The sequence below is a fragment of the Cherax quadricarinatus genome, chromosome 10 (genome assembly GCF_038502225.1).
Source record: "Cherax quadricarinatus isolate ZL_2023a chromosome 10, ASM3850222v1, whole genome shotgun sequence".
Classification (NCBI taxonomy): Eukaryota; Metazoa; Arthropoda; class Malacostraca; order Decapoda; family Parastacidae; genus Cherax; species Cherax quadricarinatus.
In genome coordinates this window covers 31374608-31394956 of record NC_091301.1, presented here as the reverse complement: position 1 = coordinate 31394956, position 20349 = coordinate 31374608, and the positions used below count along the sequence as shown (strand labels likewise).

Genomic DNA, 20349 nt, shown 5'->3' with positions numbered 1-20349 from the left:
TCTGGAACTGCCCAGCCCCCCTGCCGGCAATTTCTGACCACGTCTTTTTCCCTGTACTTTGTCCAGGGGTCAAGACGTCGTTGGAGTGAGACAGAGTTGCCGCATGATTCCTAGAAACATCCTAGAGGCATATCCTTACAAGGAGAGCCCTCCTTGTGGATTTCCACAACAACACTATGACCTCCCTGACCCACCGAGGCACTCACGTCCTCAGTCTTGTCAGTACCATCCACCATCAATGTCACTACCTCTGGACCCTTATCCAAAGGCACACATGACATAGAATGAGCGTTGTGCGATGCTAAAAGATCATTCAAGGTGGAAACAATTGTGTTCTTCATGTCACCGACTTCCTCTGCCAAAGGCACACCACTGTCCATATGCTCCCTAGCGTCAGGTGGGGTATGCTCAGGCAGGGACACACAGGAAGGCTCCTGTGTCGTGGCCTGATCCACCTCAGAACTCCATGACGTCAGGTGCGGCCGCCTGGTGTCAGGGTGGAATAGGTGCAGCAGACAACCTCCCAGTGCATAGTGAGGTATTAGTGCAAATATTAATCAGGTCACACACACAAGCACACACACACACACACACACACGCACACACACACACACACACACACACACACACACACACACACACACACACACACACACACACACACACACACACACACACACAACTGAGGAGGAGGTGAAGAAGCTGCTAATTGACCTTGATACCTCAAAGGCAATGGGACCGGACATCTCCCCGTGGGTCCTTAGAGAGGGAGCAGAAATGCTGTGTGTGCCACTAACCACAATCTTCAACACATCCCTTGAAACTGGGTAACTACCTGAAGTATGGAAGACGGCAAATGTAGTTTCCATTTTTAAAAAAAGGAGACAGGAAAGACATACTAAACTATAGACCTGTGTCACTGACGTGTAAAGTATGCAAAGTTATGGAGAAGATTATCAGGAGGAGAGTGGTGGAGCACATGGAACGGAGCAAGTGTATAAACGCCAACCAGCACGGATTTATGGAAGGCAAATGCTGTGTCACAAACCTTCTGGAGTTTTATGATAAAGTAACAGAAGTAAGACATGAGAGAGAGGGGTGGGTTGACTGCATCTTCTTGGACTGCAAGAAGGCCTTCGACACAGTTCCTCATGAGAGATTAGTGCAGAAGCTAGAGGATCAGGTGTGTATAACAGGAAGGGCACTGCAATGGATCAGAAAATACCTGACAGGGAGGCAACAACGAGTCATGGTACATGATAAGGTATCACAGTGGGCACCTGTGACGAACGGGGTCCCACAGGGGTCGGTCTTAGGACCAGTGCTATTTTTGGTATATGTGGATGACATGATGGAAGGGTTAGACTCAGAAGTGTCCCTGTTCATAGATGATGTGAAGTTGATGAGGAGAATTAAATGAGATAAGGATCAGGCAGGACTTAAAAGAGACCTGGACAGAGTGGACACGTGGTCCAGCAACTGGCTTCTCGAATTTAACCCTGCCAAATGCAAAGTCATGAAGATCTGGGAAGGGCAAAGACGACCGCAGATGGAGTATAGGCTAGGTGGCCAAGGACTGCAAACCTCGCTCAAGGAGAAAGATCTTAAGAGAGTATAACACCGAGCATGTCTCCGGAAGTACACATAAACCACATAATTGCTGAAGCATATGGGAGTCTGGCAAACCTGAGAACAGCGTTCGAATACCTTAGTAAGGAATCGTTCAAGACACTGTACACCGTGTATGTCAGGCTCATACTGGAGTATGCAGCACCTATTTGGAACCTACACTTGATCAAGCACGTCAAGGAATTAGAGAAAGTGCAAAGATTTGCAACAAGGTTAGTTCCAGAGCTAAGGGGAATGTCCTATGAAGAAAAGTTAAGGGAAATCGGCCTGACGATACTGGAGGACAGGAGAGTTAGGGGAGACATGATAACGACATACAAAATACTGCATGGAATAGACAAGGTGGACAGAGACAGGATATTCCAGAGATGGGACACAGAAACAAGGGGTCACAATTGAAAGTTGAAGACCCAGAAGAGTCAAAGGGATGTTAGGAAGTATTTCTTCAGACATAGAGTAATCAGGAAGTGGAATAGCCTAGCAAGTGAGGTAGTGGAGGCATAAACCATACATAGCTTTAAGATGAGGTATGATAAAGCTCATGGAGCAGGGAGAGAGAGGACCTAGTAGCATTCGGTGAAGAGTCGGGGCCAAGAGCTGAGTCTCGACCCCTGCAACCACAATTAGGCAAGAACACACACACACACACACACACGCAAGGCTGGACTTAGTATTCACCTTGAGTAGTGCAGATATCGAGGACATCACATATGAAAGACCCCTTGGGGCCAGTGACCATGTGGTTTTAAGCTTCGAATACACAGTAGAGCTACAAGTGGAGGGAGAAGCAGGAAGGCCAGGACGAATGAAGCCAAACTACAAGAAAGGGGACTACACAGGAATGAGGAACTACCTGAACGGGGTTCAGTGGGACAGAGAACTGGCAGGGAAGCCAGTTAATGAGATGATGGAATATGTAGCAACAAAATGCAAGGAGGCTGAGGAGAGGTTTGTACCCAAGGGTAACAGGATTAATGAAAAAGCCAGGATGAGCCCATGGTTTACCCAAAGGTGCAGGGAGGCAAAAACCAAGTGTGCTAGGGAATGGAAGAAATATAGAAGGCAAAGGACCCAGGGGAATAAGGAGAACAGTCGTAGAGCCAGAAACGAATATGCACAGATAAGAAGGGAAGCCCAAAGACAATATGAAAATGACATAGCAGCGAAAGCCAAATCTGACCCGAAACTGTTGTACAGCCACATCAGGAGGAAAACAACAGTCAAGGACCAGGTAATCAGGCTAAGGAAGGAAGGAGGAGAGACAACAAGAAATGACCGTGAAGTATGTGAAGAACTCAACAAGAGATTCAAAGAAGTGTTCACAGAGGAGACAGAAGGGACTCCAGAAAGACGGAGAGGTGGGGCACACCACCAAGTGCTGGACACAGTGCACACAACCGAGGAAGAAGTGAAGAGGCTTCTGAGTGAGCTAGATACCTCAAAGGCAATGGGGCCAGATAACATCTCCCCATGGGTATTGAGAGAGGGAGCAGAGGCGCTATGTGTACCCCTAACAACAATATTCAATACATCTATCGAAACAGGGAGATTGCCTGAGGCATGGAAGACAGCAAATGTAGTCCCAATCTTTAAAAAAGGAGACAGACATGAAGCATTAAACTACAGACCAGTGTCACTGACATGTATAGTATGCAAAATCATGGAGAAGATTATCAGGAGAAGAGTGGTGGAACACCTAGAAAGGAATGATCTCATCAACAGCAGCCAACATGGTTTCAGGGACGGGAAATCCTGTGTCACAAACCTACTGGAGTTCTATGACATGGTGACAGCAGTAAGACAAGAGAGAGAGGGGTGGGTGGATTGCATTTTCTTGGACTGCAAGAAGGCGTTTGACACAGTTCCACACAAGAGATTGGTGCAAAAACTGGAGGACCAAGCAGGGATAACAGGGAAGGCACTACAATGGATCAGGGAATACTTGTCAGGAAGACAGCAGCGAGTCATGGTACGTGGCGAGGTGTCAGAGTGGGCACCTGTGACCAGCGGGGTCCCGCAGGGGTCAGTCCTAGGACCAGTGCTGTTTCTGGTATTTGTGAACGACATGACGGAAGGAATAGACTCTGAGGTGTCCCTGTTTGCAGATGACGTGAAGTTGATGAGAAGAATTCACTCGATCGAAGACCAGGCAGAACTACAAAGGGATCTGGACAGGCTGCAGACCTGGTCCAGCAATTGGCTCCTGGAGTTCAATCCCACCAAGTGCAAAGTCATGAAGATTGGGGAAGGGCAAAGAAGGCCGCAGACGGAGTACAGTCTAGGGGGTCAGAGACTACAAACCTCACTCAAGGAAAAAGATCTTGGGGTGAGTATAACACCAGGCACATCTCCTGAAGCGCACATCAACCAAATAACTGCTGCAGCATATGGGCGCCTAGCAAACCTCAGAACAGCATTCCGACATCTTAATAAGGAATCATTCATAACCCTGTATACCGTGTATGTTAGGCCCATATTGGAGTATGCGGCACCAGTTTGGAACCCACACCTAGCACACACACACACACACACACACACACACACACACACACACACACACACACACACACACACAGCTGAAGACACACACACACACACAGTAAGTGGAATAGTTTGGGAAGCAGTGGAGGCAGGATCATACATACACACACACACACACACACACACACACACACACACACACACACACACACACACACACATGTCCAGGAACAGATAAGCACAGGGGCACCAGATAGGGAAGAGACAGTAGGAAGCAACACATCAATGGCAGGAACTAATTCATATCAGAGGATGCTCAGGGAAGTTTAGTTGGAGGACGAAAGGGAGAGGGCTCCAAGAAGTAGATGGGGAAACTTACGAGGCAAGGAAACAGGAGGAGAAAAAAACGATTGAAAACATCATGAAAGCAATAGGAGAGGACGACATGACCCACCTGACAAATTTTCGAAGAATTGGGTGGTTTGCGAGAGGAAAAAAGCGTCCAGTCAAAGTTATTTTCAAGGCAGAGTCAGCTCAAAACTGGATCCTGCAGGAGAAAGCATCAGGAGTTCTGGAGTGTGTACCTGGGCCGAGACAGAACACAAGAAGAAAGGATGATACTGAAAGAGAGGGTGCAACTTCGCAAGGAGGAGCAGGAGGCAAGGAAGGTGGGGGAGCAGGAGAAATCAGGCCCAGGTGGAAGAGCAAGCACAACCCCCTCCAGTACCACCCACAGAAGGAACACAACCATGGCAATCCCAAAGCAATCAAACAACCTAACCCAAAACCCACTCAGTGTACCTTCTGCCCCATCACCCTCAGCACAAACCCCACCCCCCAGAAACCCACAGTAACCCACACATCCCCCTCAGCTCAAACCCCACTCCCACAGAAACCCACAGCAACCCACACAATGTACCCTCTCCTCCATCCCCCTCACCACAACCCCCACCCCCACTGAAACCCCCCATAGACTCTCTGCCTTCACCCCCCCCACACCATAGACCCCACCCCCACAGCAACCCCCTGTAGGCCCCTGCCAGAGCACATGCTCCCCTAACCCACCTTCCCGAGACTACAGTTATAGGAAAGAAGTAGAAGGTTTGGTACAAGAACGCGGATGGAATAACAAATAAATGTGAGGAGTGGCATGAAAGAATCAAGGAGATGTCCCCAGACATCGTAGCGGTTACAGAACAAAGCTCACTGGGATAATAACAGATGCAACCTTCCCACCTGGATATCAGATCCTGAGGAAGGATAGAAGGAGCAGAGGGGAAGGAGGGGTTGCACTACTAATTAAAAACCGGTGGAGTTATCAAGAAATGGAAGGAATGGACGAGATTGGAGAAAGGGATTACATAGTAGGTACAGTTCAGTCAGGGGAACACAAGGTAGCCATTGCAGTGATGCATAACCCACCACAGAACTGCAGGAGGCCAAGAGAGGAATATGATGAGTGCAACAGAGCAATGGTGGATACTCTAGCTGAGGTGGCAAGAAGGGCTTACTCGAGTAGAGCAAAGTTACTGGTCATGGGCGACTTCAATCACAGGGAGATTGATTGGGGAAACCTGGAGCCACATGGGGGGTCCCGAAACATGGAGAGCCAAGATGATGGATGTAGTGCTGGCAAACCTCATGCACCAACATGTTAGGGACACTACCAGAGAGAGAGGGGAGGATGAACCAGCAAGACTAGACCTTGTGTTCACCCTGAGCAACTCAGACATTGAGCACATTACATACGAAAGGCCCCTTGGAGCTAGTGACCACGTGGTTATGAGCTTTGAATACATTGTGGAGCTAAAAGTGGAGAAGGTAACAGGAGTAGAAAAGAAAAAGCCAAACTATTAAAGGGGGGACTACACAGAAATGAGGACCTTCCTGCAGGAGGTTCAGTGGAAACAGGAATTGGTAGGAAAATCAGTAAACGAAATGATGGACTTCGTAACAACAAAATGCAAGGAGACAGAGGAAAGGTTTGTTCTCAAGGGTAACAGAAATACTGGGAAGGACAGAATGAGCCCTTGGTTTACCCAAAGGCTTAGGGAGGCAAAAACTACGTGCTCTAGAGAATGGAAAACGCACAGAAGGCAAAGGACTCAGGAGAATAAAGAGATTAGTCGATGAGCCAGAAACGAGTATGCACAGATAAGGAGGGAGGCACAGCGGCAGTATGAAAACGACATAGCCTCGAAAGTCAAGTCTGACCTGAAACTGCTTTACAGCCACATCAGGAGGAAGACAACAGTCAAGGACCAGGTAATCAGGTTGAGGAAAGAAGGTGGGGAGCTCACAAGAAACGACCAAGAAGTATGTGAGGAGCTCAACATGAGATTTCAGGAAGTATTTACAGTGGAGGCTGAAGGGACACTGGGAAGGCAAAACAGTGGTTTACATCAACAAGGGATATACCAACGAGTGTTGGATGAATTACACACAACTGAGGAGAAGATGGAGAAGCTCCTAAGTGACCTTGATACCTCAAAGGCTGTGGGACCGGACATCTCTCTGTGGGTCCTTAGAGAGGGAGCAGAAACACTACGTGTGCCACTAACCAAAATCTTCAATACTTCCCTTGAAACTGGGCAACTACCTGAAGTATGGAAGAAGGCAAATGTAGTCCCCATCTTTAAGAAAGGAGACATAAATGAAGCACTAAATTATAGACCAGTGTCACTGACGTGTATAGTATGCAAAGTCATGGAGAAGATTATCAGAAGGAGAGTGGTGGAGCACCTGGAGTGGAACAAGATTATAAACGACAGCCAGCACGGATTCATGGAAGGCAAATCCTGTGTCACAAACCTACTAGAGTTTTATGACAAGGTAACTGAAGTAAGAAATGAGAAGGATGGATGGGTTGATTGCATTTTCTTGGACTGCAAGAATGCCTTCAACACAGTTCCTCACAAGAGATTAGTACAGAAGCTAGAGGAACATGCACATGTAACAGGAAGGGCACTGCAATGGATCAGAGAATTCCTAACAGGGAGGCAACAGCGAGTCATAGTCCGTGATGATGTATCACAGTGGCGCCGGTGACGAGCGGGGTCCCACAGGGGTCAGTCATGGGACCAGTGCTATTCTTGGTATATGTGAACGACATGACGGAAGTGATAGTTTCAGAAGTGTCCCTGTTTGCAGATGATGTGAGGTTAATGAGAATTAAGTCAGATGCGGACAAGACAAGTCTACAAAGAGACCTGAACAGGCTGGATGCGTGGTCCAGCAACTGGCTCCTAGAATTTAACCCCACCAAATGCAAAGTCATGAAGATCGGAGAAGGGGAAAGAAGATTGCAGACAAAGTATAGACTAGGAGGCCAAAGACTGCAAACCTCACTCAAGGAGAAAGATCTAGGAGTGAGTATAATATCGAGTACATATCCAGAAGCACACATTAACCAGATAACTGCTGCATCACATGGGCGCCTGGCAAACCTGAGAATAGCGTTCCGGTACCTCGGTAAGGAATCGTTCAAGACTTTATACGCTTTATACACTATGTACGTCAGGCCCATACTGGAGTACGCAGCACCAGTTTGGAACCCACATCTGGTCAAACACGTCATGAAATTAGAGAAAATGAAAAGGTTTACAACAAGGCTAGTTCCAGAGCTAAAGGGAATGTCCTATGAAGAAAGGTTAAGGGAAATCGGTCTGACGACACTGGAGGACAGGAGGGTCAGGGAAGACATGATAACGACATACAAAATACTGCGTGGAATAGACAAGGTGGACAGAGACAGGATGTTCCAGAGATGGGACAGAAACAAGGGTCACAATTGGAAGCTGAAGACTCAGATGAGTCAAAGGTATGTTAGGAAGTATTTCTTCAGCCACAGAGTTGTTAGGAAGTGGAATAGTCTGGCAAGCGATGTAGTGGAGGCAGGAACTATACATAGTTTTAAGACGAGATATGATAAAGCTCATGGAGCAGGGAGAGGGAGGACCCGGTAGCAGGCAGTGAAGAGGCGGGGCCAGGAGCTGAGTCTCGACCCCTGCAGTCACAATTAGGTGAATACAATTAGGTGAGTACACACACACACACACACACACACTCAGAAGTGTCCCTGTTTGCAGATGATGTGAAGTTAATGAGGAGAATTAAATCTGATGAGGACCAGGCAGGACTTCAAAGAGACCTGGACAGACTGGACACCTGGTCCAGCAAATGGCTTCTCGAATTTAATCCTGCCAAATGCAAAGTCATGAAGATAGGGGAAGGGCACAGAAGACCACAGACAGAGTATAGGCTAGGTGGCCAAAGACTGCAAACCTCACTCAAGGAGAAAGATCTTGGGGTGAGTATAACACCGAGCATGTCTCCGGAAGCACACATCAATCAGATAACTGCTGCAGCATATGGGCGCCTGGCAAACCTGAGAACAGCATTCCGATACCTTAGTAAGGAATCATTCAAGACACTGTACACCGTGTATGTCAGGCCCATACTGGAGTATGCAGCACCTGTTTGGAACCCGCACTTGATAAAGCACGTCAAGAAACTAGAGAAAGTACAAAGGTTTGCGACAAGGTTAGTTCCAGAGCTAAGGGGAATGTCCTATGAAGAAAGATTAAGGGAAATCGGCCTGACGACACTGGAGGACAGGAGGGTCAGGGGAGACATGATAACGACATATAAAATACTGCGTGGAATAGACAAGGTGGACAAAGACAGGATGTTCCAGGGAGGGGACACAGAAACAAGAGGCCACAATTGGAAGTTGAAGACACAAATGAGTCAGAGAGATAGTAGGAAGTATTTCTTCAGTCATAGAGTTGTAAGGCAGTGGAATAGCCTAGAAAATGACGTAGTGGAGGCAGGAACCATACACAGTTTTAAGACGAGGTTTGATAAAGCTCATGGAGCGGGGAGAGAGAGGGCCTAGTAGCAACCGGTGAAGAGGCGGGGCCAGGAGCTAGGACTCGACCCCTGCAACCACAAATAGGTGAGTACACACACACACACACACACACACACACACACACACACACACACACACACACACACACACACACACACACACACACACACACACACACACACACACACACGAAACTGCTGTTTAGCCACATTAGGAGAAAGACGACAGTCAAAGACCAGGTGATCAGGCTGAGGAAAGGTGGGGAACTCACAAGTAACGATCAAGAGGCATGCGAGTAGCTCAACATGAGAATTAAGGACGTATTCACAGTGGAGACAGGAAGGACTCTGGGAAGACAGGACAGAGGGGGACACCAACATGGAATAGACCAACAAGTGCTGGACGATATGAACACAACTGAGGAGGAGGTGAAGAAGCTGCTAAGTGACCTTGATACCTCAAAGGCAATGGGACCGGACAACATCTTCCCCTGGGTTCTCAGGGAGGGAGCAGATATACTGTGTGTGCCATTAACCACAATCTTCAACAAATCCCTTGAAACTGGGCAACTGCCTGAGGTATGGAAGACCGCAAATGTAGTTCCCATTTTTAATAAAGGAGACAGAAAAGAGGCACTAAATTACAGACCAGTGTCACTGACTGTATAGTATGCAAAGTCATGGAGAAGATTATCAGGAGGAGAGTGGTGGAGCACCTGGAACGGAACAAGATTATAAACGACAACCAGCATGGATTTATGGAAGGCAAATCCCGTGTCACAAACCTTCTGGAGTTCTATGACAAAGTTACAGAAGTAAGACACGAGAGAGAGGGGTGGGTTGATTGCATTTTCTTGGACTGCATGAAGGCCTTCGACACAGTTCCTCACAAGTGACTAGTGCAGAAACTAGAGGATCAGGCATGTATAACAGGAAGGGCACTGCAATGGATCAAAGAATATCTGACAGGAAGGCAAGAACGAGTCGTCATGGTACGGGATGAGGTATCACAGTGGGCACCTGTGACAAGCGAGGTCCCACAGGATTCGGTCCTAGGACCAGTGCTATTTCTGGTATATGTGAATGACATGATGGAAGAGATAGACTCAGAAGTGTCTCTGTTCGCAGATGATGTGAAGTTAATGAGGAGAATTAAATCAGATGAGGACCAGGCAGGACTTCAAAGAGACCTGGACAGGCTGGACATGTTGTCCAGCAATTGGCTTCTTGAATTCAACCCTGCCAAATGCAAAGTCATGAAGCTCGGGGAAGGGCACAGAAGACCGCAGACAGAGTATAGACTAGGTGGCCAAGGACTGCAAACCTCGCTCACATTAGCACACTGGAGTTTACCTGGAGAGAGTTTCGGGGGTCAACGCCCCCGCGGCCCGGTCTGTGACCAGGCCTCCTGGTGGATCAGCGCCTGATCAACCAGGCTGTTGCTGCTGGCTGCACGCAAACCAACGTACGAGCCACAGCCCGGCTGATCAGGAACTGCCTTTAGGTGCTTGTCCAGTGCCAGCTTGAAGACTGCCAGGGGTCTGTTGGTAATCCCCCTTATGTGTGCTGGGAGGCAGTTGAACAGTCTCGGTCCCCTGACACTTATTGTATGGTCTCTTAACGTGCTAGTAACACCCCTGCTTTTCATTGGGGGGATGGTGCATCGTCTGCCAAGTCTTTTGCTTTCGTAGTGAGTGATTTTCGTGTGCAAGATCGGTACTAGTCCCTCTAGGATTTTCCAGGTGTATATAATCATGTATCTCTCCCTCCTGCGTTCCAGGGAATACAGGTTCGCAGGAGGGAGAGATACATGATTATATACACCTGGAAAATCCTAGAGGGACTAGTACCGAACTTGCACACGAAAATCACTCACTACGAAAGCAAAAGACTTGGCAGACGATGCACCATCCCCCCAATGAAAAGCAGGGGTGTTACTAGCACGTTAAGAGACCATACAATAAGTGTCAGGGGACCGAGACTGTTCAACTGCCTCCCAGCACACATAAGGGGGATTACCAACAGACCCCTGGCAGTCTTCAAGCTGGCACTGGACAAGCACCTAAAGGCAGTTCCTGATCAGCCGGGCTGTGGCTCGTACGTTGGTTTGCGTGCAGCCAGCAGCAACAGCCTGGTTGATCAGGCGCTGATCCACCAGGAGGCCTGGTCACAGACCGGGCCGCGGGGGCGTTGACCCCCGAAACTCTCTCCAGGTAAACTCCAGTGTGCTAATGTGAGCGAGGTTTGCAGTCCTTGGCCACCTAGTCTATACTCTGTCTGCGGTCTTCTGTGCCCTTCCCCGAGCTTCATGACTTTGCATTTGGCAGGGTTGAATTCAAGAAGCCAATTGCTGGACAACATGTCCAGCCTGTCCAGGTCTCTTTGCTAGTAATGAGTTAAAATAAGTGATCAGGAAGGCACCATGACACACACACCCCCGTCTTCACTTCTGTCTGGTAGACTAATTACCAGCAGGCAAAACACTATACAGTATTCTCGCATAAACAGGCCTCTGCATACTAGGGCCTTATAAATAAACATGAGAGCACTGAAACACAAACACCTATAGTATACACTAAAAAATTTACCAGAATTACCTACTCAAACTACCGCTCAAACATGGTGACTTCACCCCCGTCACCACCCGTTTCGTACTGAACTAAACACACCTCACCTGCTCCTGTCCTGGCCACACTGACCCACCAGAAATAATACGCGTTCAGATTCAGTACAAACACGGAAAATGACATGTGGAGCGTTATTTCTTATATAAATTTGTACAGTATTTTAAATGCTGCACACTGCATCATAATCCTGCACCTGCTCACTTGTTCATCCTGCCTGTTCACTTGTTCATCCTGCTGGTTCACTTGTTCATCCTGCTGGTTCACTTGTTCATCCTGCTTGCTCACTTGTTCATACTGCTTGTTCACTTGTTCATCCTGCTTGCTCACTTGTTCATCCTGCTTGTTCACTTGTTCATCCTGCTTGCTCACTTGTTCATCCTGCTTGTTCACTTGTTAATCCTGTTGGTTCACTTGTTCACCCTGCTTGTTCACTTGTTCATCCTGCTGGTTCACTTGTTCATCCTGCTGGTTCACTTGTTCATCCTGCTTGCTCACTTGTTCATACTGCTTGTTCACTTGTTCATCCTGCTTGCTCACTTGTTCATCCTGCTTGTTCACTTGTTCATCCTGCTTGCTCACTTGTTCATCCTGCTTGTTCACTTGTTAATCCTGCTGGTTCAATTGTTCACCCTGCTTGTTCACTTGTTCATCCTGCTGGTTCACTTGTTCATCCTGCTTATTCACATGTTCATCCTGCTTACTTGCTCATTTGTTCATCCTGCTTACTTGTTCATGTGTTCATCCTGCACCTTCTCACTTATTCACTTGGTGTTCATGTTGCTTTGTTCACTTGTTCATCCTGCTTGCTCACTTGTTCATACTGCTTTGTTCACTTGTTCATCCTGCTTGTTCACTTGTTCATCCTGCTTGCTCACTTGTTCATCCTGCTTGTTCACTTGTTAATCCTGCTGGTTCACTTGTTCACCCTGCTTGTTCACTTGTTCATCCTGCTGGTTCACTTGTTCATCCTGCTTATTCACATGTTCATCCTGCTTACTTGCTCATTTGTTCATCCTGCTTACTTGTTCATGTGTTCATCCTGCACCTTCTCACTTATTCACTTGGTGTTCATGTTGCTTTGTTCACTTGTTCATCCTGCTTGTTCACTTGTTCATGCTGCTCACTTGTTTACTTGTTCATGTTCATCTCTTGTTAACTTGTTGTTCATCCTGCTCATTTGTTGTTCATATTCATCTCTTGTTCACTTGCTGTTCATGTTGCACAGTCGTTCACTTATTCATGTTTCACACTTGTTCATGTTGTTCACCTGCTCATCCTGCTCTTGCTCGCTTGTTGTTCACCTTGCTCACTTGTTCACTTGTTCATGCTGTACACTTGTTCATGCTGTACACTTGTTCATGCTGCACACTTGTTCATGTTGTTCACTTGTTCATGCTGTACACTTGTTCATGTTGTACACTTGTTCATGTTGTTCACTTGTTCATGCTGTACACTTGTTCATGTTGTACACTTGTTCATGTTGTACACTTGTTCATGTTGTACACTTGTTCATGCTGTACACTTGTTCATGTTGTACACTTGTTCATGCTGTACACTTGTTCATGTTGTACACTTGTTCATGTTGTACACTTGTTCATGTTGTTCACTTGTTCATGCTGTACACTTGTTCATGTTGTACACTTGTTCATGTTGTACACTTGTTCATGTTGTACACTTGTTCATGCTGTACACTTGTTCATGTTGTACACTTGTTCATGTTGTTCACTTGTTCACACTTGTTCATGTTGTACACTTGTTCATGTACACTTGTTCATGTTGTACACTTGTTCATGTTGTTGTACACTTGTTCATGCTGTACACTTGTTCATGTTGTACACTTGTTCATGTTGTTCACTTGTTCATGTTCTGTACACTTGTTCATGTACACTTGTACACTTGTTCATGTTGTACACTTGTTCATGCTGTACACTTGTTCATGCTGTACACTTGTTCATGTTGTACACTTGTTCATGTTGTACACTTGTTCATGCTGTACACTTGTTCATGTTGTACACTTGTTCATGTTGTACACTTGTTCATGCTGTACACTTGTTCATGCTGTACACTTGTTCATGTTGTACACTTGTTCATGCTGTACACTTGTTCATGTTGTACACTTGTTCATGTTGTACACGTGTTCATGTTGTTCACTTGTTCATGTTGTACACTTGTTCATGCTCACTTGTTCATGCTGTTCACTTGTTCATGTTGTACACTTGTTCATGTTGTACACTTGTTCATGTTGTACACTTGTTCATGTTGTACACTTGTTCATGTTGTACACTTGTTCATGTTGTACACTTGTTCATGTTGTACACTTGTTCATGTTGTACACTTGTTCATGCTGTACACTTGTTCATGTTGTACACTTGTTCATGTTGTACACTTGTTCATGCTGTACACTTGTTCATGTTGTACACTTGTTCATGTTGTACATTTGTTCATGTTGTACACTTGTTCATGCTGTACACTTGTTCATGTTGTACACTTATTCATGTTGTACACTTGTTCATGTTGTACACTTGTTCATGTTCACTTGTTCATGCTGTACACTTGTTCATGCTGTTCACTTGTTCATGTCGTACACTTGTTCATGTTGTTCACTTGTTCATGCTGTTCACTTGTTCATGTTGTACACTTGTTCATGATGTACACTTGTTCATGCTGTTCACTTGTTTATGTTGTTCACTTGTTCATGTTGTTCACTTGTTCATGTTGTACACTTGTTCATGTTGTTCACTTGTTCATGCTGTACAATTGTTCATGTTCACTTGTTCATGCTGTTCACTTGTTCATGCTGTACACTTGTTCATGCTGTTCACTTGTTCATGTTGTACACTTGTTCATGTTGTTCACTTGTTCATGTTGTACACTTGTTCATGTTGTTCACTTGTTCATGCTGTACACTTGTTCATGTTGTACACTTGTTCATGCTGTTCACTTGTTCATGCTGTACACTTGTTCATGTTGTTCACTTGTTCATGTTGTACACTTGTTCATGTTGTTCACTTGTTCATACTGTACACTTGTTCATGTTGTTCACTTGTTCATGCTGTACACGTGTTCATGTTGTTCACTTGTTCATGTTGTTCACTTGTTCATGTTGTACACGTGTTCATGTTGTTCACTTGTTCATGCTGTACACTTGTTCATGTTGTTCACTTGTTCATGATGTACACTTGTTCATGCTCACTTGTTCATGCTGTTCACTTGTTCATGCTGTACACTTGTTCATGTTGTACACTTGTTCATGTTGTTCACTTGTTCATGCTGTTCACTTGTTCATGCTGTACACTTGTTCATGTTGTACACTTGTTCATGCTGTACACTTGTTCATGCTGTTCACTTGTTCATGCTGTTCACTTGTTCATGTCGCTCACTTGTTCATGTTGTTCACTTGTTCATGCTGTTCACTTGTTCATGCTGCACACTTGTTCATGTTGTTCACTTGTTCATGCTGTTCACTTATTCATGTTGTTCACTTGTTCATTTCGCTTCACTTCAAAACTTAATTTATTTTAATTATCACATCATAATCAGCATTATAAACATAATTATCATCATCATATTTTCAATATAATATTTCTTCATCAATTAGATCACGGTAACTTTGGTTTCAGATAAGTGGTCCAAGGATAGGTTCTCGCAGGTATGGCTGTGGGTGTGTCTTGCCGTCATGATGACGTTCCTAGCATTCTGTGTTGCTATCGCTTACATATGGAACGGTTGCAAGAGAAGCCGGGGCCAGCGCGGCGACAAACAATTACGTGACGAGTCACCACATTCCTGGTGGAACATGAGCTCCGTGTCCATTTGTGAGGCATCACTGAGAAGACGTCCACCTATGATATCCTTCCATGCTCCTTCGGTAGAGGAAAAGGAGGCAGTGCAGGAAGAGATGGAAAGGAAGTCATCATCTGACAAAAGGGCTTGTGTAGACGACTTTACTTCTGGTGCTGCTGAATGTCAGTATCCTTCGGGAAGCAAAAGTTCACCATCAGAGCTCCGAACTGAAAACAACATAGACATTTCTGATGAAACAGAAAACACTGGCAATAAAAGTCCTGTTTCAGTGTGCGTTATTTGGAGCTCTAGATGTAAGACTGGTCATGGCAGCAGTGGCTCTTCTTCTAGAGACCAGAAATGGCTACCACCTAGTAAAGATGCTTATGACAACAGAAATGTAGCCTCTTACTCACACAAGGATAATTTAGATATTAGAAATATTGCTCCTCCAGGGCTGAAGGGCATTACTTCAAGAAGCAGAGAAAACATTCACTTGTCCAGGAGGCACTCTCAGCCTCACAGACATCTTCACGAAGTTGCTCGCAGCCCCAAGAAACACCGTTGCTTCAAAGATTCAGATAAACATCAGGAAAAATTAGCCATTCAGGAGAGCTGTGGAGGCCTCGTCGTGAACAGTCAGCAACACACAGGCAAAATGGGAAAAGCTAATGAAAGGTATAGTAAGAAAAATGGACGAGAATATAAAATAACCAGAAAGTCCAAGAAAAATCTTAACTGCAGTCAGTACAAAGAACAAGAGCGAAGCCATCCTGGGATACCTGGTGGGGAGGTCGAGAACACTACCTACAGTAACAAAGGTATGTTAAAACAACTTCAGAAACTAAGCAGCACTGATATACAAAATGAAACACCAAAAAAGAAAAAGATAACTTCAGAGTTCCAGCCAGTGGACCGTAATTTGAGTTCAGATCAGGTACCAGCAATCGCAGTCCCATACAGTCTGAGCAGAGAAGACTACCATCAGGTGAAATATTGCTCGAATGAACATTTACTTCAAAAGTCGAACAATAAGGAAACGGCATGTTTATTAACCCAGATAGGCAAAGAAGCCTGGTGTAAGTCTCCCCCGCTCAAGACACTAGCGCACCCACCCACGCTGCAGCGAAAGGCTGCTTCACAAACCTACCTATCTGAAGGGTATTCCGGGGATCAACACCCCCGCGGCCTGGTCCACAACCAGGCCTGGTCGCAAAACCTGATACCTTCTAAGACTTTTTCAAGCAGCTCCAACTCAAAGGAACACTCACAAAAGTTATCTTTAAACAGAGCGCCCAGGACGCCCAAACTCTGCCACAACATAAGCGGAAGTCCCTCAGATGGTTCCTTTAATCATGAGGAAATATCCGCATCGAAACTTCAGATTCATTCCATGAACTGCAGCCCAATATCTGCTCCTCCGAGTCCACAACCACACACCAACGTCACCCACCAACCGACTGACAGCCCTATTCAACACACAAAGAATCTACAAGTTCGAGTTCTGCCGCCACTCCAGCACCAACCTGTAAGCCTCACTCCAGCTCCCGGGTCATCCAAAGAGTGTGGGAAATACCGCGATAAAGTGGAGTGGTGAGTGAGAAGCACGAGGTGAGGGAGTCCTTCAGAGGTAAAAGGAAGATCGTTATCTTCCTGCAGACTTGTTGTACAAACATTTTGTCTCGTAATGTGAAGTGAATCAAGGTAGAACAAAGATAAAAATCAATATCACACTTAGTTAATAAATGATAACAAATTTATTACTGCTACTGCTGTTATTACCACTACCACTACTATTACCACTACTACTATTATTACCACTACTGTCACTACTATTATTACCACTACTGCTATTATTACCACTACTGTTACTATTATTATTACCACTATTACTATTACCACTATTACTATTGCTATTACTATTATTACCGCTACCATTACCACTACTACTGCTGTTATTACCACTACCACTACTATTATTACCACTACTACTGCTGTTATTACCACTACCACTACTATTATTACCACTACTACTGCCATTATTACTACTATTATTCCACCACTACTGCTATTATTACTACTACTATTATTACCATTACTGCTACTACTATTATTACTACTACTAATACTGATGCTACGATTATTACCACTACCACTATTATTACCACTATTATTATTACAGCTACCACAACTATTATTACCAATACTATTATCACTAATACCACTATTATTACCATCACCACAACTATTATTAACACTACTACTACTATTATTACCACTACCACAACTATTATTACCACTAATACTACTATTATTACCACTACCACAACTAATATTACCACTACCACCACTAATATTATCACTACCGCCACTAATATTACCACTACCACCACTAATATTATCACTACCGCCACTAATATTACCACTAATACCAATAATATTACCACTACCACCACTAATATTACCACTACCACCACTAATATTACCTCTAATACCAATAATATTACCACTACCACCACTAATATTACCACTAATACTACTATTATTATCACTACTACTACTATTATTACGACTACCATTACTATTATTACCACTACCACAACTATTATTACCACTACTACTACTATTATTACCACTACCGCTATTATTACCACTACCACAACTATTATTACCACTAATACTATTATTATTACCACTACCACAACTATTATTACCACTACCACAACTATTATTACCACTACTACTACTATTATTACGACTACCATTACTATTATTACCACTACCACAACTATTATTACTACTACTACTACTACTACTATTATTACCACTACCACAACCATTATTACCACTACTACTACTACTATTATTTCCACTACTACTACTATTATTACCACTACCACAACTATTATTACCAATACTATTATCACCAATACCACTATTATTACCATCACCACAACTATTATTAACACTACTACTACTATTATTACCACTACCACAACTATTATTACCACTAATACTACTATTATTACCACTACCACAACTATTATTACCACTACTACTACTATTATTACCACTACCGCTATTATTACCACTACCACAACTATTATTACCACTACCACAACTATTATTACCACTAATACTATTATTATTACCACTACCACAACTATTATTACCACTACCACAACTATTATTACCACTACCACTGCTATTATTACCACTACCACAACTATTATTACCACTAATACTACTATTATTATCACTACTACTACTATTATTACGACTACCATTACTATTATTACCACTACCACAACTATTATTACCACTACTACTACTATTATTACCACTACCGCTATTATTACCACTACCACAACTATTATTACCACTAATACTATTATTATTACCACTACCACAACTATTATTACCACTACCACAACTATTATTACCACTACTACTACTATTATTACGACTACCATTACTATTATTACCACTACCACAACTATTATTACTACTACTACTACTATTATTACCACTACCACAACCATTATTACCACTACTACTACTACTATTATTTCCACTACTACTACTATTATTACCACTACCACAACTATTATTACCACTACTACTACTATTATTACCACTACCGCTACTATTATTACCACTACCACAACTATTATTACCACTACTACTACTATTATCACTACCACTACTATTATTACCACTACCACTAAGATTATTACCACTACCCCTACTATTATTACCACTACTAGTATTATTACCACTACCACTACTATTATTACCACTACTACTATTATTACCACTACTACTACTATTATTACCACTACCACTACTAATATTACCTCTAATACCAATAATATTACCACTACCACCACTAATATTACCACTACCACCAATAATATTACCACTACCACCACTAATATTACCACTACTACTATTATTACCACTACTACTACTATTATTACCACTACCGCTACTATTATTACCACTACTACTACTATTATTACCACTACCACTACTATTGGTACCACTACCACTACTATTATTGGCACTACCACTACTATTATTACCACTACCACTACTATTATTACCACTACCACTACTATTATTACCACTACCAGTACAACTACTATTATTACCACTACCACTATTATTACCACTACCACTACTATTATTACCACTACCACTACTATTATTACTACTACCACTACTATTATTACCACTACCCCTACAACTTTTATTAACACTACTACTACTATTATTACCACTATAACTACTATTACCACTACCACTACTATTATTACCACTACAACTACTATTATTACCACTACCACTACTATTATTACCACTACAACTACTATTACCACTATCACTATTATTACAGGTACAACTACTATTATTACCACTACCACTACTATTATTACCACTACAACTACTATTATTACCACTACAGCTATTATTATTACCACTACCACTACTATTATTACCACTACCACTACTATTATTACCACTACAACTACTATTATTACCACTACAGCTATTATTATTACCACTACCACTACTATTATTACCACTACCACTACTATTATTACCACTACAACTACTATTACCACTATCACTACTATTATTACAGGTACAACTACTATTATTACCTCTACAACTACTATTATTACCACTACTACTACTATTATCACCACTACCACTACTATTATTACCACTACTGCTACTACTATCACTGGTACTATTAGTCATGTTAATACTATCATTACTACTACTACTACAACTAACAGTAATGTTGAGGAGATACAACACATTTCAATGTGTAATAACCTTAATATTTGTGTGCAAATATTAATTTTAACATGATAGAATATATTTTTTGGTTTAAGCTTAGACAATGTTTTATTAAGTTTGTCAATATTTTGCTGTAGTCTCTCTGGTG

At 43.6% G+C, this 20349-nt stretch overlaps 1 protein-coding gene across 2 annotated transcripts in view; it reads left to right on the top strand.

The window, feature by feature from the left end:
• Positions 1-17789, top strand: part of LOC128687859 (uncharacterized) — a 77375-nt gene extending 59586 nt beyond the window's left edge. The window contains exon 7 of one of the 2 annotated variants that reach the window (XM_070083755.1): positions 15230-17789. In XM_070083755.1, coding sequence (XP_069939856.1) covers positions 15230-16989 — 1760 coding nt within the window. In that variant the 3' untranslated portion in view covers positions 16990-17789. The remainder of the gene's footprint in view (positions 1-15229) is intronic. The other variant, XM_070083754.1, reaches the window with a different exon arrangement.
• The last annotated feature ends 2560 nt before the right edge of the window (positions 17790-20349 follow it).